Source organism: Xiphophorus couchianus, chromosome 24 (assembly GCF_001444195.1).
Source record: "Xiphophorus couchianus chromosome 24, X_couchianus-1.0, whole genome shotgun sequence".
NCBI lineage: Eukaryota > Metazoa > Chordata > Actinopteri > Cyprinodontiformes > Poeciliidae > Xiphophorus > Xiphophorus couchianus.
In genome coordinates this window covers 2,465,206-2,490,543 of record NC_040251.1, presented here as the reverse complement: position 1 = coordinate 2,490,543, position 25,338 = coordinate 2,465,206, and the positions used below count along the sequence as shown (strand labels likewise).

The following is a 25,338-nucleotide window of genomic DNA, read 5'->3' as shown; positions in this document are numbered from 1 at the left end:
CGTTAACAACAGAAACATCTGACTGAATTACTTGTTACGTCACTCTGAGATCTCTCTCTGATGTGCTTGACGGTGAATGTGTAAAGGAGATAAGTGCTGATTAGCACAAATCCAGGCTCTCAAAGGCTCCAGTTACTTCACAGATGTACAATTTAAAATATCCTGTAGAAACTCTGCAATAATGAAGATACAAAGAACACGTTTCACAGCTGGAACCACTGAATACATTCCTCTCACTCTACTGATAATTGGGATGTATGATGCATTTGGATATAATTTATTCATAAATAATTTAATTCTTAGATCTTTGATTCGGGTAAACACAGCCTCGGATAAACAACGTGCCATTATGCAAGTGCATTTCAGTAAACTAGGATGCAACTGAAAAGTTTATTCAGAAAATATTTCTCATATATTATGTATTCATCACACACAGTGAGTTATCGCAAGTTTTTTCTATTACTCTCGATGGTTTTCAGCTGACGAAAAGCTGGGCTGTCTCAGAAAAGTGGAACACTGCACGAGCTAATTAAATTTAAAAAATGTTACGAGTGTTAACGCTAATGATTGAAAGTTGAGTGGAAGGAAAAACTGTGCGTTTTCTAATGTTTTGCATTTTAAAATTGAATTTAAGCCATAACATATTCTCGGCAGATTGTTCAAACTAAGAGACTTTTTTCGTTTTGTTTTTGCTTTTATTAAATCTTATTCTAATGTACAGCGTTTACAGCATAAACTGCAGCTGGAGTCGGTGCTTTAAGAAACACCGCACAGAAATATCTAGAAGCTTGAAATACTGTTATAGTACTGAATGTTAGTGTTGTGAGGACACTAGGAAAAAAAAAGAAAGAAATTCTGCATTCTCACAATCTAGGCTGATTAGTTCTCTACAGAATACATGGAGCAGCTTTAATGAATTTTAGATTAAAAAAAAAAGATTTGCATAGATTTGAGAGAAACTGAAAAGGGAAACGAGAACAACAGCAATGGCTTCAGAACCGGGGATGGGGGGGGAAAAATGAGATGAAAGAACATTATGACAAAGTGACACAAGAGACTCTCAGTTCAGTGCTTTAATGTGCAGATAAATGCTGATTAGTGACATCTCTACGACGGCATCTAAAACATGCCAATACACATGCACAAATAAGACTCTTTTTTTTCTTCTCCTTCTTCTGCCTGCCACGCATACTTGTACATTTCTGCAATCATCCACACTAAATCCCTACGCACATCATTAGACAATGTTCCCCCTCCCAGTCTACTGGGGGAGGAGGTATCAAAAACAGAGGAGCTGTTTCTGTTTACAAGCCTCTACTTTTCATTAATAACTGTGTTACTAAGCAAACAAATGCTAACAGTCACGGCTAAGTCAGACCTCAGCTAAAACGTACAAAGGGATGAGAAACGAAAGAAGCATTGTACGGGTGCAGGAAGGATCTTGTAAATATTGTTTCAGTTCTTTTTTTTTAAAAAAGAAACAAAACCAATCTAATTGCACTCAAACTGACCCAGTCTGATCTGATTTATTAAAGAAATGCCACATTTCTTTAATAAAGTACTTAAATCTGCTTCAAATCCAGGGTGAAGAATCTGAACAAGCAGTTGTCTGAGTCTGAAAATAATTCAGTAAGTCTTTGTTGTGGGACTGAACCTTTTATAGAGTTTTTGTGTGTGTGTGTCAGTCTTAAAAAGCATCAGTGTATCTTCTCACGTCTTGCTTTTATTAAAGCTTCATTGAAACACGCATGCTTATTTTAACTCCCGCTTCTGTTAAAGTGTAGTTGCTACATGAAGACATCCGTAGTCAGCAAAACGCCCCAATAAAACTTAAATGGCACAATCGTAAGCAAAGTGATGGCTGTAATAAAAATAAATCCATCAGATGTGTCCCTCTTATATCACCTGAGATGAGACAAATTAGAAAAATTGTCATGAAATAAGAAAAGTCGATCGTCTATAAGACACAAGAATAGAAAGGCGGTACAAAATAACCAAAGCAAAATCTCCTTTTGAAACAATACCAGGTGAGATTCCAGTCAGTCACTGCAGTACCTGTGCTGTGCCACCAGGTGGCGATAATTGTCCAGATTGGATGAAATCCACAGCATGAGTAAAGCAGCGCTAGGCTAAAATGTAACCACAACCAAATGAAAATGTTAAGATTGGGTTGTTTTGGAGTGTGTTTATTTATTGTGTATTTTTGTACATTTGAAAATCAGTTTTTTTCTTGTAAAGAGCCTTGACATAAACTTTTGTTTTGAGCTGTCGTGATACAAATAAACTAAAATTAATCACTTGTAGCTACATTTTCTTTCGTTTGCAGCTCAATCAAAGCGGTCAGAAAAGAGCAAGACATAAAATCAAGTGATTTTAATAATGTTTCAACATATATTTTGGTAAATGTTGCAGTTTGCTGTTCAGTGTAACCACACTGCATTACATTTACACTATTTTTTCCATGTTTCTAATTCAGTTTACATTTACATTCTTTAATTAATGAGTTGAGTCATTATTATTAAGTAGCTGTTTATTCTGTCAATTACTGGGAGGAATGAGAGTGACTTTGGTTAGTGGAACAGTAAATAAATTGCTAATTGGATTAAATGTTTGGAGGGGTTTTTCACTCAAAGTGAGCTGATTGTACAGAAGCAGGTTTTCTTTGAAAAGGTTTTGATATTAAAACAAAAATTACAAGCCAAAATACAAGGTTAGCCAAATTTTGAGAGGTCCTACAATAAATAAACAGATTTTTGAAGACTCGTTTAAAGTGGATTTAAAAGAAAAAATGTGTGATGTATATGTGTGGACTGGTTATTCCTTAAATTATTAAAATATGCAAAGTGAGGAACACTCTGGCTTTCTTTGTCAGAAAGTACAGCAACAGTTTTTTCTGATTGGGGATAGGAACCTTTAGCCTGAAACTGCTTTAGCCATGCTTAGGATCTGCCGGCAAAACCAGATATAAAAAAAAATTCAGTTTTAAAAAAGTAAAATCCAGAAAGGTGCTGCTTAGGCATACAAAACTTGCTGCTTTGGACACAAAGACAAAACAGGAAAGAGTTTCAGTTTTGGAAAAATACGGCGAACATGGTCTAAGCAGTGCCAAAATGACAATAGGGAGAAAAGTACAGAACAGCAACAAAAGGACCATAAGAAGCTTAATGTGTCAAAAAGACGACATAAGTTTTTTGTATAACGTACAAACCTTCAATGCTATGCTCCTCGATGTGAAATAAACGGACTTCTGTCATTTCCCTGCAGCGCGTGGCCGCCATCCAAGTCCTTCATTTGTTTTTGGTGGCTGGGGAGTCGGCCTGGATCCTATTTTGGGATGACGGTTGCATGACAGCGCTCCGCGGTAAATATGTGACAATGAAAGGACAGCGAATGAAAGACGCTGCTTGAATCTCCAAGTATCCACAGGAGAACTGCTTTGCATTCAAATCCCTACACACCTGGAGTGTGGGGCGGAAAAACGAGTTCCCAAGAAGAGGAAAGTTATCTAGGAAACAGAATGTAGGGTAAAAAAGGAGACACTTTGAAAATAGCAGATGATAAATTATTTTTAAAAAAAAAACTGAATTAGTAATTATAGTGGAACCATTAAAGGAATTAATATAAATAAATTTAAAAAACTGATGTTTTGAAGATACCCTTGGCATCTCTGAAAAACTAAACAGCAATACTTTAAAAAAAAAAATCTCCCTCTTTAAAGCTTGCTTTTCTTTGTCACACTTTTATATTGAACTAATGTTAATATTGTAGAGGAATAATAAAAATAAATCAAAATATGACACAATCTGGATAAAAAATGTCAGCCCAAGATTATGTGGCAGGGAGAACAGAAATAAAATCATCATTGTCAGCTAATCTTTTCCGAAATGCAATAGAGCGTTGAAGTAAAATACCGGACTTACTTTATTTTTTACCATTTCTTAGATCAATTAATTGTGACATTTTCTTCCTCTGTGCAACTGAGCACATCCCAGAATGTCTTCAACCAGAAACTACATATTCAGTGATGCATAGGTTCCTGACATTTATAGTTGACAAGAGGAGAACAGTTTGGTCCAAGAAAATAGTTTGAATTTATCACTAGGAGCGACTTATATGTCAGTAGCCATGGTTACATACACCAGGGGATAGACCTTTTCATTCGTTTTGTTCGAATATGTTGTATGTAGCAACATATTTGCATTGTGCATTATCACAGCTGGCGTGTAGAATGTGACGGTGTTTACTGCAGATCCAGGTTATAAGGAGTTATTAGATTCGGTGATCTGGAAAATTCTGTTAGCATTTTGTTTTTAACAGAGAGGCTAGCTAAGAGGTAGCAGTGGCTTTCTGCAATGTTAAAACTCAAATGTATAGAACATGGTATAGTGGTTATAGATGTAAACTATTAGAGTGAGATTTGGTTGTTTCCTTGTTATTTCTGGTTGTAGAAGTCGTTTCCTGTTTGACCAGTTGTGTTGACAGAGTTGGCTAATACCAAGCTAACAATGAACATTCAGACAACGCTCCCTGACCATCGTCATCAGTTTTCAGCGAACATTTGCAGACAACGTTCTCAGTTGAATGTCAACACAAAACACAATAAAACATTCTGGGAGCGTTGTCTGGTCGTTGAGTGTACGCAAACAACATTCGCTTAACGTTTGATGATGTTCTTGTACATTTTCCACAAGTGTCCACAAAGTGCTTGCAGATACAACATCAAAATGAGATTAAAGACTACCAAGGCAAAAGAAGTGGTAAAAAAATATATAACTGCCATCAGTGAATGTCGTCGGAACATTTGCTTGCTAGATGGGAAAGACTTTTTGTCGAACTGACTGAGAATAATCTCAAGCGCTATTAGAGTGATAGATAAAATAGGAACGATTTTTCAGTTCTGAAAATACTGTGATTGGCTAACCCGTAGCGGCTAACTATGCTAAAGTTAGCATCTGTATCAGGGTTTTCTATTGATGCTAAGCTAATGACTCTTTTGCAGTTGTCTTTTAAGTGAGACTGGAGTACATTTGATCTTCTCAAGTTTAAAATTAAACTGTTTGAGATGTGTGCGATGATTAGTCAGAGAGATGGGCAAACAAAGCTGTCTGGCTAAGACTAAGAAAATGATCTACTACAAACAGGCCGTTAATTAACATCCAAATAAAACTCCACTTTGAAATTTCTTAAGTTACCCCTCATTTGTACATTTTTAATGAAAGGCTGGGATTTGTTTACTCTAAATTCCCTCTGTGTTCTCGAGATGCTGGCTGGTAGGAGTAAATGTGAATCTATAACAATTGCTTCGTTGGAAGCTGTAAATAGTGTCGTAAGTAAAAGACACAGCATGATGTGTAAACAAGGTATTACTCATTACTTGTTTTGCAAAATTGCTCTAAACATTTCCACATTATAACACATTGCAACCACAAGCACCAATGCATTTGATCGGGACTGTATGTTGGACCTGCAGACACAATAAAATGCATCAATGTCTGAGGTTGTTACATGACAAAAATGTGGACAACCAAAAGGGGAAAGAATGCTTTTTGCAAGGCACAGGATACTGACAAAAGTTAAGTTTCCTATTAAAGCCAATATCTTCTACCTGTAGCGCAGCTATTTCAGAGTTAAGCATATAGATCTTTTTTCTTCTGGGAACACAGAACGCCCAAATTACAAGATCAAATGGATTATAGCAAAAATGTACAAGTGTAGGTCTTGCCACTCCTGCTTTTCCACACATATACTGAATATCACATATACTGAATACAGCCTAATGTGTTGATGACTTGGAGAAAGGCACAAATGGAGTACTGTTGAGTAAATTCTTGAATACTGTGTGGAACCATGATAAAACTATTACTTAGTACAAGAAAAGTTGAATGATCTCCAATAAACTGCCCTCTCTAAAGAGTCAAGACTGAACATTCACCCTTTCTCTGCACCCGTTTGAATTCATTTAAAGGTACGGATGTGATTTTTGTGTGAGATATTGTTTTTACATCAGACTGAGTCAAACCATTCTTTTCACCCCCAACTGGGCCGAGCAATTTCACCAAATGCAGCCAGGAAATGAGACAAGACATGAGCGCTCCGAGGAATCTCAATCAGATGAGTGCATAATTACAAGATTCCATTCAGAACAATCCTCCTTTATCTCATGGCCGTTGTGCATGTAAACCTGACTACTGACGGGCTGACAACACTCCTTTTTCACAGAGAGAATTACCGGAGGGTGAAACCGTACACCAAATGACAGGTGGCTGGAGAAACTCCGTTCAATTGGCAATCGAAGATGCTTTGAGGCCTCGGAGGGCCGTACTGTCTTACAATCCCCGACCGTGGGTAATCAATCATGACAGCTGCATGTGCACTCCCCGTGGGTTGCCGTGGTAACAGACAAGTGGGTCGATAACGGAATATTGAGTGGGTGTCTTACGTTTTCTTTATTCCTGCCCTCACCTTCCTCCAGGAAGAGTCTGTCTGTTGTAAAGTTATGAGGATGTGATCTGCTTCCACACCCTTGCGGAACCTTAGGGACTCCAAAGGACTGTGAAAAACAAAACGGCTTCTAAGTCTAACCAAGCCGTAGGTTTTGAAAATGGAGCTGGAAACTGAGGTGAAGAAATTCAAAGGGATCCAGCCAAAGAACATGCAACAATTTTCTAATGAACAGTCAAAAACTTGGGTTTGTGGAGCCAAGAACAGAGGGAGAGTTGTTGAGACTACGGCCGACAGGTTTTCTGAAGGCTGTTACACAAGTCTTAACAATCGCTGCCAAGACGATGAGTCCACATCAAAAGTTCTTTTGACAGAGGTAAAAAAAGGATGATATCTTGACTATCCGCTTTAATTCCAACGGTCAAAGCTTGGGGCACTCAAATCTGATGTTCATTACTTCCAGCACATCCTCGGAAATCAGGTGTTAAAAAAAACATACCCCCCATCCCCATCTTTACTTCTTTGCCACAATGTAGCTGTGAAGTCCCCAGCTGTTATTGGAGTTAGTAGTAATCCTCATAGCTCTTTGGGTTGAGGCAGTAGAGGACACCCCCACCAAAGGAAAAGATGGTCCCTCCCCAAGCCAGCCCGTAGCCCCAGTTGAATTCATGATAGATCCTCAGGTTGATACTCTCGATGAACTTGATGGGGAAGAGGACCAAGCTGCAGGCCTGGAGGACAACTGGAGAAGATAAGGCATGGTTAAATACAAGATGTCATTTTTAAAGTGCAATCACAATGTCATTCTGTGCTTAGCATCAACAGAGTATAAGCGGAACAATCAGGAATGTTGTTAAGGAAGTGTGAACAGCATCACTTAACTAGAAAATTCCTGAAGAAATTTAACAGGGGCCTGCCAAAGTGTGCCCGTCGGTTTGGACACAGCGTTGTGATGCTAAAAATTAGCATACAAATGCACTGTATGCTAAAAATTAGCATCAATGCTAAGCTTAGCAAAAAATTACAAAGTAGCATGTGGAGAATCACAAAAATGTTGACTAACATGGACCTGCAACATTCAGCGTGTTAAAATTAATGCATAAGCTAAAATTAGTTAAAATGCTAATGTTAGCATGAATGTTGTGAGTAGCATGTGGGTATCACTAGCATGCTGTCTTACATTCACTTCCTCCATTGAGTATAGGAAACATAGCTAATGTATAAGAAATATCTAAAATACTTATGTTAGGGAAAAGGCTCATAGTGGGAGGAAGTGAAATGCTAATATTTGTGCTAATGCTAATGCATTGCCTTGCTGCACAAGGCAGCGCACTAACCTGAGAGGTAAAGATAATACTGGCTAGTATTATTGCACCGCCTATGGCCTATGAGAGGAATATTGAGGCTTTTATTTTGACATTTTCAATAAGCTTCATTTTAAATGTCAACACTAATCCCATGTATAACAGTGTTGGGGTAAATCAGTTCTATAATGCCCAAAACCTTCTGCCATGTCTGTAGTTCTAACATTCAGCCTCCTTCTGTAGTCAGTCAGCGTTCCTCCATCATTGTAGTTTTTTAACTGCCAGCTCAGCCCACCTCTGTAGTAACAGAGTTATAAAATGATTAAACCAAAATTATTTCTTTGTAGCTCTTCTCCAAGCTGGCAACATTTCTTGTCACATTTTTACAACATCAGTAGCAGCAAATGCCTGTAAGTTACATTTAATTTTACTTTTAAGATATTTTTAAGTCAAGTATGATTAAAACTTTTAAGCCTGACAGAATGATGAAATACACTACTTAAATTAATGTTTTTAATATACCATTGTCAATCTAAACTTAATATTTACTATTAACTATTAAAATCCCTGTTTTAATCTCCAGCCTCCTGAAATATAAACTTCCAACGTCTGTCATGATTAATCATTCGCCTCAAATGACTAAGTGACGCAGTTGCAGAGGGTTAATAGTTTGAGTCATGTAGAACTGACCTGACCGTTTCCATAGCAACGATCAGAAGCAAGACATTCCCCAAGAACTACAGTGAGCTCATTGTTGCTATGACATCTTCTATGACATAGATATATGTCATAGATCAAAGAACATCTGAGGTTATATATGTTTGCATCTCAAAACATCAGGTAATATAGATACATTTTACTCATTTGCTACCATTCCATCACCCATGTTATACTGTATATACCTGCTATTTTTAGTCCTCTTGTAAAAGAGCTCTTTGACTCTTTTACAAGGATTTTTAATATGGAAGAGGTCTTAGCCACCATGTTTTTTCCCCTAACTTAAAACACAAGTAGTTCTAAAGGCCAGTTCAGTCCTCCTCTGTAGTAACTGACAGTTCCGCCATGTTGTAGTTCTTACATTTAGCTCTGACCTCTTCTGTAGGCACTGAGTGTTCTGCCATGTTGTAGTTCTAACCTCCAGTCATTGTAGTTCTAAAGAGCAGTTCAGCTGTCATGTGAGTGAGACACAGAGAGAGAGACAGGATTCTAACTGTTTGAAGCAGTTAGTTTTTCTGAACAAAGCAGGACGAACATATCTTTCTCTAAATGCTGTCAATAGCATGTGGGATATCATTAGAATGTTGTCTGTAATTGACTTACTGCACTCAGGATATTAAACATGGCTAATAAGTAAGAAAATAGCTAATAGCTTATTTAAGGTAAAAGGCTAATGCTAATGAACTGCTTTGCACAGCAAGGCAGTTCACTACCCTGAGAGAAAATGATAATGCATGCTAATATTATTGCACTGCCTACGGTGATGCACTAACCTGAGGGAGATATTGAGGCTTTTATTTTGAAAAAAAAGTACGCTTCATACTAAATGGTCACACTAATCCAATGTCTAACAGTGTTTGGGTTAAATCAGTTATTTACTGCCAAAACAGCCAGCAGTTCTAAATGGCAGCTCAGCCCTCTGTTTTAACAGTGTTAGTTTGAACTACAGTGATGCGTATTTGTAGTCCTAACCAGCAGCCAATCGCCTCCTGTGTTCCGTTGCTATGGTTATCAATCCTTTGCTAACTGTCATGTGTGTGTGTGAGACAGAGAGGTGGAGAAAGAATTCTATCTTTGTGAGACACCCAGTCAGTTTATATGGAAAAAGCAGCCTGAACAACTCCTTCCCATTCAGGAACCGAGAGACGTATTCGAAAACAGTTTGAAGCGTATGAGAGGACTATTTGTCGTCTCCCATAGTACCGCGATTCATATTTGTAGCTCACTCACAGTAATTGCAGTGATGAGAGAAAGATGGTGTGTGCAGAGCTCTGAAATTTTCCAGTAATACATGGAAGTGAATCTGGGAGATTTGTCAGTTACCCTGGCGCATGATTTTGCTCTGAAGCACCTTGACAGAAAGCCGTAAGCCCTAGAGAAATTTCGAAAACATTTTACGAGAGCAGGCATTCGTATCAATGTCATGACAGAGTTTGATACCAATCGGACGATATTTGTGGGGGTGATGGTGATTTCAAAATTGTTTTGGGGTCAAAAATCCACTTCATTTCTCACTCTAATGGAGCAGCAGTTGGTTTCAGTTACACTCTGCGTTTCGGCAGTTGGAAAGTTTGCTCATTTTTCGCTTTTGTGATACCACTTTTGTAGGTGGGCACGCAGCGGTACGAGCCGCATTAACGGTGACGGAAGACGAAATATATATATATATAAAGAGACGTTCTATTGGGTGTAGAACAATAGGTGCCTGCCATGCAAGGCAGGCTGTGGCGTTTAAACAATGCTCAGTTAATACAAAAGAACCAAGAAATTGCTAAGAAAATATCCACAATAGCATTACACCACCAGTCTGAACTGTTGATACAAATCAGAATGAATTGAGGGTTTGATGCTTACACTAAATTCTAGAGTCTGAATGTTGGAGACAAAATCAAGGCTCATTGGACCAGCCAGCATTCTTCCACTCTATAATGGTTCCAGTTTGGTGTGGTAGTGTGAACTGTAACCATTTCCTGTTTTTAGCTGCCAGAAGCAAAAGTGGTCCTCAGCTCCTTGCAGTTGGATCTTCTGCAAATCCTGACTGTAATTTGTTTTGTGGTTATCTTTAGAGTAGCTATGTGAATTATATTAAAGAAGTCAGCCTTATTCCCATTTGACTTCTAACGTCAAAGAATTTTTGCTTGCTGTCCTCATCGGATAATTTCTCTTTTTAAGTACAATTTTATGTATACCCAGAAGATGTACGGCTGTGACAAATCCTATTAGCTCAGTAGTTTCTGAAATACTAGCATCGGCCCATCTGGTACCAGCTGCCATGCCACATTCAAAGTCACTTAGATTCTCTTCTTCATTCTGATGTTCGGTTCAAACTTCAGAAACTTGTCTTCACGTCTAGATGCCTAAATGTATTGAGTTTCTGCCATGTGGATGGCTGATTTGTTATTTGAGTCAACATGCCATTGATAGATGCATCTCATAAATAGTCTAGTGAGTAAATGAACTTTCATCACTCGCTTGTAGATGCAGCAAAGTATTATTCCTAATGCTTTTTTGCAAGGCCCAGTGTCGCCTCTGTATTAAGCAAACCACGAGACAAATAAGATAGAAAACCACTCTTATTCAATACGTCCTAGTTTGTCACTCCCAAAGGTCTTCTGTGCTGATTTACAAACTACTCTCTGTCTGTGTCCCTTATACCCTCCGTATTTATGTCTTTATAATAATCTGTGCAATTGCTAGAACTTACTTAATTTGCTTCGTGTGCTTTCATGCCCGAACCTTTCCAACTATACGATACTATATTGACAAAGTTTATTACAAAATCTAGAAGGCCGTTGAAGTTAGTGGAAATCAGATGTTAGCTAGGTGCTACAGGTAGATTTTCTGTATACATTTTAAGCAACAACCATTTTAGTGATCCTTAAAAATGATTTCTCATTGGTTTGGTCTTGGACTTAGACTTGATCTTGGGTTCTCCAATGAGTATTTTACATCAATTTAGAGAAAGTTTGTTTCTTTTTTTTTTTTATTTTATTTTTTACAGAATTTGTTCAATCTAGCCACATTGGCTAAATTCCTAAGTTTGAGTTTGTGAATTGAATCTGAATGAGAGTTAAGCCCAGATTTTGAGTAGCCTACTCCAAAATCTTTTCTGAGTCACTAAGCCATGAATATTGGCTGTTATTGTGGTCCGTCTCTCATCTGTTCTTGAATTTGTTTAAAATGGCGGATTATGTGTTGCTTTTCAGATCTTGTAGTCTACCTCATATTGTCAGCAAAGTATTAGCTAAGCAATTTCTTGACTTGACAGTCAGGCAGTAATCAGGCCTGGGGGTTCGTAAAACAAAGCCTCCAAAATGAGGTTAATCAAAATTAATTAATGGGCGCAGGGTCCTTTTATGATATTAAATATGTGGAAACATAAGACAGGTTATCATTTTCTGACATTAAAATCTGATTGATGATCTGAAAGATTTAAGAATGACCAAAAAAGCAAAAACAGAAGAAATCTGTAGGCAAGGGAAGTACTTTTGCACAACTCTTTATCTCTTTAGATATGGCACCATCGCCGTAGGTACACCTAACCCTGTGCTTCTGAGTTTGTTTCGTTTTTGCACTCTCAGCCCCTCATTTCATGAAGCAGACAAACTCATACTGAAGTTGTCTCTAAGCAAGGCTTCTTCCTTTGGCAAGAGAGTGTGTTTTTCCCACTTTGGGTCAAGTTAGTTCTTGCCAATTCTAAACAATTGCTTCTCAGTTTAGTTTCCTTTTATATGCAGGAAAATATTCACAGAAATTTTGTAAAGACACTGTTTCTTGGTGCTGATTTGACATGAAGGACTCACTCATTTTAATAAAATTTACAGTTTGTTTTTTTTAATGAGCTAGCAGTTTGGAGTTCACTTTTGGGGCACCAGAGAGGAAAACAAGCTCTGGCGTCAAACTGTCGCTCTTCTGAATATACAAAATAATAAATAAAAAGTGGATGCATGACACAAAGTACTATGCAAATAACACAGGTGGTGTTACAAACAAATCTCAAAGTGGATGTCGGTGTGAAGAAAAAAAAAAAAAAATCATTCATCAAGGGTTCATGTAGTTTTTGTGGTCCGTATTTAAAATGTCGTGTAAAAAAGATTGTTTAGTTCGGATCAAAGGAAAAGAGTGTTGATTGTTTTTCTTTCTTTTACTTTTGCATTCTGAATGGGAGGACGCAATGTTCACAAGGACAAAAACTTATTTTAAATAACATTTTGTAACCACAGTAAGTGTAATGTATAATGTTCCTTTTACCACCGAAAAGTCCAATAAGATAAGTTTAGGTTTGTGGTTATCGTCACAAAATGTTCGAAGCTCAATGGTTTTTAAATGCTTTTGGAAGGTTATAAAAATACATAAGCCTCCATAGTCTCCAAACTTCCTGATTTGTAAACAAATCCTGTCGGCCTTCTAACGTCCAGAACCGAAACGATCAGACAATGACAGCTTGCTAGCAAATACCACAGCAGAGCTTTAGAGGCGTCGCTTAAAAGCTCAAGGCTGTCGTGTCAACAATTTTAAGAACACTGAAAGTCACACGCTGCCGCATCGGTAAAACTCTGATTTTTTTTCCACCGCTGCTGATTTTGTGCATTCTAGTTAACCCTAAACTCCAGATGGCCTGAGCACTCAATTCTGTTTCGCTTGCAGTATGATCTTGGTAACTAAGGCAACACATTGTTCGCAAATTGCAAAAGCGAACCGCTTTATATTGCTGAAGCATTACGTCTCGCAGCGGCGGCCGAGGCCTTTTATCACAAGACACCCTGCCGTGTTTAACATAAAGAGAATCTTAAAGCAATCTGAGGGAAATCATAGAATTATAGCTATTAGAGGAACATATGCTGAGGCTCCATTATTGTAACAAGGCGTGTTTTCAGTAACACTAAAGGAAGTTCCACAGAAGCACAATTCAACAGCAGAGCTGCAAAATAACTGCTGGAGTAGAAAAAAGAAGATGTTTAATTCATGGAATATTGGAATATTCACATTTGCGTCATCCTTTAAAGTCGGGACGGTTTCCACTTGGCTGCAGTCATGCTAAGGTTTGTTCGCTGCGGCTAAGAAACAGATCCTGCTTTTCAAAATAAATCACATCGCAGATATAAGAAAATAAATAAATAAATAAAAATGTCTCCTTATTTTACGCTGTGAGGAGCTGGGTTGCTGCTGGACTTGAAGTGAGGGGATGACGGGAGAGTTAAAGAGGCGAGAGTGACACCACATTTCATAGTCGGCCATGAAAATAAGATTTCCTCTGAAGAGTGAGAGAGCGGAAAACTGTGAGTGTGAGAGACTGCAGGTGTGTGTCTTGGGTTAAATGACGAAATAAGGATTATCGTGAGAGTTTCATTTGAAAACCTTATGAAAATTGTGTAATTAAATAGTGTGTGACCTAAGTAGGACCTTTAACATTAAAATCACAGTCTTTGCTTAGACTGTTAAGTCAGAAAAGGATTTCGTTTCGGCAACGCAAACTACTTTGTGTTCCTCTACTGAATGAAATTCTAATAAAATATTCTGAAATTTCTGGTTGTAATGTGACAACGTGACAAAAAAAAAAGTCCAAGTATTTTTGCAAGGCACAGTGTTTCGTCTAGAGTGTGTGCTGACCTGCGGCGAAGAGCATGAAGGCAACGAGAGCGTAGAACCGCCGTCTTGTACCGATGCACACGGCAACCAAAGCGACTAGGAATGACATCAGCACCAAGGCTCCGCCCCCTAGCAACAAGGCCAGTGTGGCAACCTGCCAGTCTGGAAGGAGAGGATGGGGGGAAAGAGAAGAAGTAAAACAGTAAAATATTTACAGACATGAAAATTTGATGCAAATTAGTGATTGGCATTATGGGGTCAGTCTTTACAGAAAACGGCGTGGATTTCTGTACCCTTCTCCTGACTGATACCTTTGTACAATAAGCTAATTTGGTAAAAAATAAAATAATTTAAAAAAGATGGCAGGTCTTTAAATGCTGTAATTGTATCAAAAGGTAGAGCTCAGTTTTAAACAAAACCTGGAATTTTAACAGGAACGTTTAGACTTTATGCTCATTGTACTATTCCCAGCCTCAAAAATATCAGTTTATGTGAGCATTTTTTCTTTTTAGAAAAACAACCAACTGCAGTCCTTCAAAAAAGGAGTTCAAGCAAGGCGTAAAATAGCAGCGTTATGCTTTTTTTTTGGTTTTCTTTTTTGCATTTTGAGAAGCGAATGCAAAAAAAAAAAGGCCTTAAACATGCCTCTTGGGAAAACATAAACAACAAGACAAATTATTCTCATTTTGCACTGCTCTATTATTTACAAGCATCAGGTATAATGCATTTATCGGCGGAAAGCGGCGCGGGAGCAAACAAGGCGTGGAAGAGAGAAGCAAGACAGAACGAGGAGTGTTTGGAAAAGCAGAATTGCAATTGCCAGTTGCAGGAGAGGAGAAACTGAACAAAGTCTAAATGGATGAGTAAAGCAAGGTAACAGGAAGGGGGGACGGGGTTGGTGGGTTCGGGACATTGAGATAGAGAGTAAAGGTAAAGAACTGAGAGCGGCAAAAGCACCTGAGCCTTCAAAAGGCCTTGGCTAAAAAGCTTCTCTGGCTTGTTGTCAAAAATCTATCTATGTTTGTATATGGGAGCATTTGAGGTTGAAGGGCAGTGAGAAGCAAGAACACACACACCTACCAAACTCACACTGAAATGTACAATAAGCTGAACACTGAAGTGTATTAGATATTATCAAAACTGAATGAAGCATGTTTGATTGTAAATGTAACATTCAATAAAGATTCAATGTTTTTAAGTGATAAATCCTACCTTAAATCCTTATTTCATGCTACATCTTTTTTATTTAGTTGTCATTATTTGTGTCGAAATCAGTTTTCACTTTCAGATTAAAGGGTTTGGGGCTTTTTTGGGATTGTTTATGTCAAAAAAAATAGAAAGAAATTTGTTGATCATGACTGATTTGTAAAATGAATGAAAGGGTAAAAAATGTCATGCTTAATGTAGGGACTGTAGTGGTTTTAACTCTCACACTATATGAGAACACTGTTTTCAATCATCTAAGGGCATACATTTCCAGTTTGAGGGCGTATAAATTCCAATGCTCTCTCTCTCTCAAAAAAAAACAATTTCTCAGCTCTCATTCTCAAAACGTCATCAAAATGAGGTTTTCTCAAACTTTACACGGTTTGCATAAACATCTTTGGTCGTGTTTTAATCTTGCTCCTCCCGCAGAAAAGAAAAGTTGCAAACACAGATAAATTTACAAGCCTACTAGCATCTTGCTAGCTGAAGCAAGATGCTGAGGATTGAGAGGAGAGAATATTAGCATGTGAGAGTTAAAAGGGGGAATCCTGTTTTTAAATTCAGGATTCCTCGGTTTATAGAAGAAAAATTCACCCCCCGAGTTTTCATTGGTGTGAAAGTGGACTGGCTCGTTAATACAATGAGTTTTTCCTTTTACTTAAAGCAGGACGCCTGCTGTAAAATAGGCCTACGATGGTGTTTCTGTTAGTGTGACCGGTGGACGTCTGCGCTGTGTGTGTTATGTTGTGATCGGACAAAACCACCAAACGCCAAGTCTGGGTTTGGGAGCGGTCTCCGTTCATTTAATCTGTCAATCGGGAGATATTAGCATAATAGCACATAGCATGTGCTCCAGTTCTCCAACCCGACCTATACAAAATAATAGTGTTGGCATGCACCAAATGTTATAAAGGCGTAATAGCAACTCAAATGAAAAATATCCAAACACCTATCATTAATACAGAAGGAAAAATAAACATTTGAACAATATACATGAAAGGATTCCAATGGATTATAAAACTTGGCTCTCCCCAGTGGAACGAGTAGCAAAAGGGAAGAGAAAATGAATAACTTAATATTTATAATAGTCCTGGAGGACCCTGAACAAAAGAAGAAGAAAGTAGGGCGGAGCTGGAGGACTAAACCCCTTATAGCAGACACAGAGGAACACAAGGACAGTCAAGTATAAGCGGACAAATACATTAAAGAAAACATTTTATGAAAATATACAACTATTAATATAGACCCAGTTACATTAGCCAGCCGTTTTCTTCTAGCTGCACACAAACAGGCGGGTTTGGAGCAGAACATTTAAATTGGAGCTGGCAAATGTGCAGATTTCTAACACACACAGGCCTCATGTTGTTCTGTGCTTCTGCTTACTGCAAAATACCTTTTGCTGTAATGTGACTTGTTGCCATGTGACGGGATTAGCATGGCACGCTGTCACATTTCTTTCCTTATCCTGCAGAGATAGGCCGAGCTGTCGGGCAGATCAGCCGCTTTAAAACACAGCGCCGCTATAGAAGCTAATGTACACTGAGACAAATTAGGAGCGCTTCACATGTTAGCAAGGAGATAAGAAGTTAGCTTAATCTTTTAGCGTTAGCCACGTCTCAACCTGTCGTACTTTTCCCATCATCACGTTCAAGAATCAAAGCCAAATTAGAGATTATTTGGAGGATGTATTGTGGATCTTCACTTCAATTATTTAGTTTTTTTAATTATAATATTTTAAAAGTAAGTAAATAAAGATCAAGAGCCCTTAAGGCTATTCATTTTGTTGCAAAGATGCGAAAACTAGAATGGCCAAGTCAAATATAATTATAGAGGTCATTGTGAAGCAAGTTGGTCTACCAGAGTGGTGAAGTCAAAGTCCATCCAATCTAAATAGTTCACTATTTAGTTGACTAGAAGAGGCAACTAACAGTTGACTATGTAGTGACAAATATTTTTGCTGTTCTATTTGTGGCAAATATATGAATTTGCCATTCTGAAGCAAATTTATACACCAGCGCCATGTCCCAAATGACTTGCAACTTCAAATGCCTGTGGAAGATGGTTTAAAAATTATTGACCCACATGTGCTCCACACTTTTCAGATGTCTATCTGCAAAGAAAGTCGAAATGTGGAATAAAAATCCTCAGTTCAATTTCTTAAAGTGGAGTAAATACTTTGGATCTGAGCTGCATCCTGTCCCTCTGACGGCCAGAGAAAATGAATAAATGACAAAATAAACGCCTAATAGACTGCATTTACCGTATATATCACTCCTCAAGTCGTATCGACCACCTCGAAGAACGTCACAATACAAGTCACAATCACCCGCCGCTTATTGATGATCTACACCGTTTTCTGTTCTGTCAAACACACACATCCAATCGTTACAGGCACGGTCCCCCTTTTCATCCAGACACTAGATCTGGAAACATGACTGTCATTTAGAGCTGGAGGAGGCCATTTTCTTTTAAATTTTTATGAATTCATAATTATTTACCAATCCGATCACCTTGAAAACCTGATATTACAAGTCTGACGCTGTAAATGTGTTGCAAAAGGGTTTCGGAACAGGAGAAGGAGGTTTTATCTTTGTTTGAACACAGAAGCCAGATCCATGTTTCAGCTTTGTAATATATTTGAAAATGCCTTATTAATATGTCTTAAAGTTTCTTTTGAGGAAAAAAACACTTAAATGGCGATACATCGCGATTAAAACTGAAATGTGACGCATTTATTATGAATCAAACCAAATTGTCGGGGGCAAAAAAATACACAAAAACAAAACACAAAGTTAACAAAAACTGAGTTATTAAAACTATATTGGACTTTTCTTATTAGAACTTTTCAAAAATATATATATTTACAGCAACTCTGATTTTTTTTTTTTTTTAAAAAAAAGCTTTAGCTGTAAAATCAAGTTTCCTCAACATGAATAAGCTTATGGATGTTCTTTTCCTTAAATGCTGTTAGTTTTACACCATCTGGAACACGATGCACATCTGAATTTTTTCAGGTGGCTTGCAAGATTCTATATTGCAAGAATATCAAACATGGAATCAGCAGATCAAACAACCGTATACTATAAAATAAGCATGCTACCACGTAAGAACGCTGGTGACTATTGCACCTATCTGCCATAAAGCCGGATACTACATGATTTCTGATTCTTTCTTCAGCTGCTACAAATAGAAGGAGCATCTCTGGAGGGAGCCCTGAGAGGGGAGTCGCAGTCGGGAAGGGAGGAAGAAAATGAAAAGAGGGAGATGAAACGTGACCGTGGAGAAATAGCAAAGGGAGAGAGTGGCTATACAATGAGAAAATAATTAATGCATAAACAAAGGAGTCATTAAGGACAGCAGAGCAAAAAGGGAATGCATGTAAAAATGGGGGGAATAAGAAACAATGGAAGACGAGAAGATGTATGAAACAAAGCAAAAATGAAAATAAAAAATCTTGCTCAATTGTACGGACCAGCGGGGGAAAAAAAGCCCAGAGTGGATCAATACAAGTGAAAGAGAAAGATGGTAGAAGGGGAGAATGGGGAGACCAAATTTAGGGAGGGTGGGTGTTCTGTCTTCACTGATGACTGATCTCACAATGCCGTAGGAGACAAAAGCAAGAAAAACGAAGCCTCGCTTTGCGCTTAAATGTCTCAGAGTGTGCCTATGTGACTGACAGGCAGAAGCTTCTGGTACCTGCCTGTAAGGACAAAAGCCCACTGGAGTGTTTCGGCATCTGAGATTCCCCTCATAAAAACAGCAGATCCTCAGTTTCTACAAGGACCTGATTGAGTTCTGGATGCATTTATTGCACAAAACCCATGCCTGCAGCATGTTTTGCATCTACTTCCAAACAGTTGAAAAATGACACTATGTGAGAAATGCTCTAATTATTCCATGTTTCAGGGTCGTTAAAATAATTCATATCTCGTTATAATCAATACCAGAAGAACAAATTATTCAAAGGTTCTCACAAGTGTCAAAATCTACACAAACATTCCCATTTGCCCTAATTGTTGCACTTCATCTGACAGCAGCTAACTGTGCTAACGCTGTAAGCTAGCACCACGACAATGAGCAACTTAAAAAGGTCAGAAGACCTTCTGTAACAGCAACTGTGAAATAGTTATCCTCCCAGTAAAATTAAGCTACCGCTATCTGTTTTACTAAGCTAACACAGTCAGTTTAAATAAGCTAGTGCTGTCTGTTTAAATCAGCTAAAATTATCTAAGCTAAGCTAACGTCGTCAGTTTCAATAAGCTAATGTTGGCTGTTTAAATAAGCTAATGCCATCAATTTAAAAATTAGCTTGATGAATTTTTGGATAACCCAAGGACAGCATTCTGTTGGTCCATTTATTGGTTAGTGAATCAACCAGGCTGTGTACTGTAGTGCATAATGTTATCAGATGTTGACTCTGCATGTGGCTGTAATAAACAAGTTATAGAGATAGCAAGCTAGCATGGACCACACACAGTTTGCTACATTAGAAGTTATCCTGCAAATGTGTTTCCATTTCCCCTTTTGAGCTTTTCTTTTTCGGAAAAGCCAAAAAGAAAAAAAACAAAACAAAACAAAAAACACCCCAAGTGAGCGTAGAAACATGTTCAGAAATTGAGGAGGTTACTTTGAATGTTGCCGTTTCCACCGATCTCTTTTCTACTGCGATACTTCAAAATGCAAAACTGAAGAAAAGCAAAACTGCTGATGTAAACACGGCTAATGACGCATTGGTAGGACGTTGATGAGTCTTGATGAGAGCTGCCACATTCAAATGGTGGGGTCAGAATTTAATGTGAACATCATGAAAGCATTAATCCATGGTGTGATTACATGAAGGGCGTTTTCTTGACGCACTTTGGTCCAACTTTTGGGTACTAATTTAGCATCGTTTAAGATGCCGCAGCATTTTAACGCGGACTAACTAAAATCTTAAAAGAATATCTTGCTAAGTACAGGTAATGTAGAATTAAAGTGAGGTTAAATGGGCTCCAACCAGGTAATAGCAAGGTGAGCCTAACAAAGTGCACTGTAAGTGTATAATGTCATGCGATTGTGTTATATGTCTTCCAAAGTTTTTGCCTACGTAGAATTTTACAACACCTTTCAGCTAAGTTTGATATCTTAGGAAAAAAAACAGAGCCATTAGTGAATGAAAAAATGACCCAATTAAAGAAACCGAAGACATTTGGGACAAGCAAGACAGAACTTACTTTTAAGATCAATGCGGGTGCAATGGCAAGACACACACACACACCAGCCGACACCTACATGCTCACACAGACACCTAATTAGGGAGTCTGGGTCTGGAGCATGGATGTGAGTAGGTATGTGTGAATAGCAAAGAAAGAATGTGTGTGTGTTTGCCGTCTATGAGGGAGAGAGACGGAGAGATGGAGAGAGAGGGAGGGAGGGGAACGGAGACGCAACAACAGAGAAATCAGAGTGTGACATGAAATATTTACAAGGGCTTCAGAGAAGAATGTCCAGAAATAGGTCAGCTCAAGATGGTAGCCTCTTACTGGCCCACACACACTCTACACACATTGCAGACACCGACACTCACGACTCAGTCCAGCACCACAACAAACTGGTATGCAAACAAGTCATCAGTCATTTCCCAGGGAGTCGGGGCTTAAACACAACCTCACTATCACTTAGTAAAATACGGCTGGATATGACAACAAACAGCAAACCAGAACTGAGACTGAGAAATGAGACAGCATTTTTTCCCCCCCCTCCACACCTTCCTGCCGTTTGGAGTCGTGGACGTGGATTAATTAGCTTCAAGTTAGTGGCAACACCCCAGAGCTCCTCACTCGTGTTTGAGACATAAATAATCGGCTGAAGGAAATTGATGCAAGGTAATTAGTCTTGATGGGCCCTCCACAAATCTGGCCTTTGTGGAACGGAAGAGTGGCAAAGGGAAAACCGGAGGAGTCAGGTTGGAGGTTTGCCACGAATCACGGAGCACACCAAAGATCCACCGGTTGGACAATCAGCTCTGTGAATCACAGTCCCGACTTTGAAACGTGGTGGTGGCGGTGTCATGCTGTGGGAGAAGGGCGCTTTTCTTTAGCAGGTACAGGAAGAGGGAAATACCAGACAATCCTAGAAGGAAACCTAATGGAGGCTGTAGAAGACGAGAGACGGCAAAGGCTGACCTTCAAGGAAGACGACCAGGGTTACAATGGAATGTAACTGTACATTGTTTTTTAGCTCATTTTGTCAAATTACAATCAAAGAACGGAAGAAAGAAATGCACAAGCTACGTTTAGAAACTAGTGACCAAACTCTTAGCAAGTTACAGCCAACTTTTCTAAAAGTTATTCTGCCTGAGCAGCAGTGAGCAATTCTAAAGTAAAACGTAGAAAATAAAACAAATCCCAGAACAGTAATTTTATGTTTTATTGTCCATTATATAGAACATTAATTTAGATGTCAGTGATGTGCCAAGGTATACGCTAAAATGACTTGTGAAAGGTTGTTCAAGAAACTCATAGGGGGTTGAATCAACAAGCATGTCACACTTTTCAGATTTATAGAGAAACACTTGAAAGCATCACAATGTGTTGGCTTCTGAAAATAACATCCACAGGGAAATACACTTTTGCCATGTTTTCATTCCATACAGCTATCCTTCACTGTGTTAGTTGTCACTTACATGAAAGATGTGAGGTTTGAAAGTAAACCTGTGGTGGAAACTGTAGCTTCAGGAAAGAAAATAAAATAAAATAAAATAAAACTTTGAAAATTTATGATGAATTCTTACAAAGAAAAAGAGATCAAATATAGTCTACCAGAGGAGCTCTCTCCTGATGAAAGCTTCTCATTTCAAATCCACAATAATTACTGTGTTTCAGTTCCATTCTCTTTGTCTATATTAGAGGTTACTTATTGTGTTCGTAGTGTGACTGTGTCCGCCTGGTGTACCTTTGTCCAGCGTGCTGTTGCACTCCCACTTCTCAAAGCTCCCCGGCTTCCAGCAGGACTCCCACAGAGACAGGTAGTACTGGTCGTCGGCGGTCACCCACGCCGGACTCATCACGGCTCCCACGTCCAAGCAGAGCGCCAAGAACACGCACACCAGCCCGACCAGCTTCAGCGGGGTCAGCGGGGAGCTGTGCGCCGACTCCTCCGTCTCCGTGACGGCCGAGGACATGGCGGGGTCGGAGAGGCGCGGAGGGCTCACGGCCGAAGCGCAGGGTGCATGCGTGGGGATGGGAGAGAAGGCGTCGCGGGAACGTGGCGGAGTGCGGCAGCCGCCTCTGCGATTCGATGCGCGCTGGACGGACGCTGCGCCTGTTGGGGCGCCGCTGCCGCCGCGCGGCGGAGACCTGAGCCGTTTCCAGCTGACGTCAGCGGCTTCACAAAAACCTGCAGGTGCAGCCGGGTCCTAAAGAGACAACCAGAAGTACATTTAGGAGCTGAAGACATGCATGACACCTACTGAGTGTAATGTCGCAGTTTTGTGATGAAGTATGAGTTTCTTCTGGAGAGTTTTACATGTGAGTAATAATAATAAAAAGATTGGAAAAAGAAAAAAAAGAGGACTGGGTAAATTTCTAATTCTGCTTTAAGGTGCGATGACATCACGTAAGGCGCACCAATCAAACTGATCAGTTGGCATTAGTAAAACACATCAGTCCTCTTCCAATAACATTTCAATCTGCTTTGTAATCTATTTTCTGGATTTCCATGTGCATGCAAATTAAGGGTGAGAAACTCATTTAAAACCATCTGACAACCAGAAACTTCAGTTTAATCTGTTAGGATTTGGTTTGATATCACAACAAATATTAGATTACTATTGTAAAGTGGAAGGAAAATAACACCTGTAATCAAACTTCTGAAGTCTGGCGTGGGTCTTTAGCCAACCCGCTACTGTGATAGCAACAAATAATGTACAGCGCAGCTAACTGCCTTCAAAAGTCCCCAAAATAATAATAATAATTATATATATATTTATATTTCTTTTTTATATATAAAATTATATATATATATTCCACCCGCTTTCCGTCATTCAGTGGCGCATTGGGGCGCCGCTCCAGAGGGGGCGCCAAACAATGGTGAAAATGCATTTGTAGATTTGTAGTTGGCATTTTCTGTATTTAACACAAGTGAATGAATGAAAAAAAATGCATTTCTGGATTATGAGTGTCATAAAATACAAATCTGCTATTTTATATATATATATATATATATATATATATATATATATATATATATATATATATATATATATATATATATATATAAACATATTGCTCTATTTCTTATTATTTTAGACTCAAGACATTTGGAAAATGCGGTGGAGAACCTAAAGTGCCACTTTCGTGTTTGTTTATAATCTCAATAAAAGAGATTACGTTTTTATATTGAATGTAAACAAAAACCTATTTAAAAAAAGTTCAAAAAGTTGCCAGTTCTTTCTTTTTAGTGGCTCTACTTTGTTTCCACTCCATCTCTTTTATTCCTGTCAGCTGCCTTCTTATTCTCCTCCTTGTTCTGCTCCCCTGCCTCCCTTCATCATCCCTTAATATTCCAGTGATGGGAAGTAAACAAGGCCATCTTTTCCCATCCATCAGTCTCTCCTTTTCTTTCTTTCTTTCCGGTCAGATAAGCATATGGATAGCTCTGTCTCCTTGAACCAGAGCACTACGGTTTTCCTGGCCTCCCTGCTTGATCATTGGCTGTATCATGAGTACACAGAGGAAACAATCATATTTCTCGACATGTGCCTCCCACTCCCCTCTATTCTCAGCACTCTTATTTGTAAGGCCTTTTCCAACACTAAGTTTCTGTTGTGCTAGCTCTAAAAAAAAAAAAGGAATTGTTTGCAATTTGGTTTTTTTTGCTAGAAATGTTAAGAGGACATCCTCATCGGTTCTTTGTTCTTCAAGTACGTCTTGCAGGGATGGAGGTGTCCTTGCTTTCCGTATCAAACTCCAGTGTGATTCCTTCGACGAATCAAGACAAATTCACAAATTCAATGGCGCCGCGCTTCATTCGACCAACTAAAACACTTCCGAATTGCAACATGGGCACGAGACACGGCACATTCTCTCACCTGCTCGTCTCCTTACAGAGAGAAGCATGGATCCCTGGGATGTCCTGTGTGGCAGCCTGTGAAACATGAGACGCAGCTGCATAATGGCTGCAGGAAAATGGACTTAGTCTTTGATGAGCGAGACCAGTTAAAAGATTAGGCATCTCCTTGCTTTTTTTAAATAGAGTCCAGTAAATGTCAAGCTTTTTTTGGACAGACCATTTTAAATATTCAAAACAGCACATTACCTGAAACCCTCTTACACAGGACCACCACACCACACTTTCTGGCAAATTCTGTGGGCGTTTGCACACAAGCACAGGTTGTTGAGGCTGAAAAGGAAGAATCCACACCTCCAAATTGCACCTGACCTCGACTTCACGTAGCAATTTGAATGTAGCATGTTCTGTACCTGTCAGGCTGTAAACGTGATCAGTGGACTCCGTTTGCATGAGGTGAAACAGCAGGACTGTTGTTGATAACAGGTTCTCTGAGGACTAATGAATATTAATGTGTACAAATTTCTTCATGGGATCATAAAAAACAAAAAAAACTTAGCAGACGTGAAACCTGAAGTATCTACAGGAGTCGACAGTAGAAACGTGACTGAGTAAAGGTGTTGGGGTTTATGTTGGACCTCATTTAGCTACTGCAAGGATGCATGCATGACCCTTAGAAAATGAGGCAGTCAGGAAGCCTGGTTCACAAAATAAGAAGCTTGGACTAATGTGTTTTTTAGCCTTGAATGAAAGGTGAGGCTTTCTTTTAAAGAAAGTTAAACTATTCACGTTCAGCATTCTCCAGTACTAGACCTAAGTTATAAAAGAGATTCAGCCATTGAAAACCTGCATATTTTGTCTTTTAGAAGGACACAATCGTTCATTAATCCCACTTCTTTGTGTGTTCTGAAGGATTTCTTGAATTCTAAGTTGTTTTTATTCCACAAAGAGATTTCAAATGAGCTCTACAAGCTTCCTTGCAGTGAAAAAAATAATTAAATCCATCTAACAGTACTTCTCAAGGTTTCTCTTT

At 38.8% G+C, this 25,338-nt stretch overlaps 1 protein-coding gene across 1 annotated transcript; it reads right to left on the bottom strand.

Moving 5' to 3' along the window:
• Positions 1-1,058: 1,058 nt before the first annotated feature.
• LOC114141137 (transmembrane protein 47-like) lies at positions 1,059-23,120 on the bottom strand. The gene is made up of 3 exons (XM_028011585.1): positions 22,191-23,120; positions 14,073-14,213; positions 1,059-7,183 (listed from the first exon to the last, which is right to left on the bottom strand). Exons 1-3 carry the CDS (start codon positions 22,417-22,419, stop codon positions 7,005-7,007), a joined length of 549 nt encoding a protein of 182 aa, XP_027867386.1. The 5' UTR covers positions 22,420-23,120; the 3' UTR covers positions 1,059-7,004.
• Between the last annotated feature and the right edge of the window lie 2,218 nt (positions 23,121-25,338).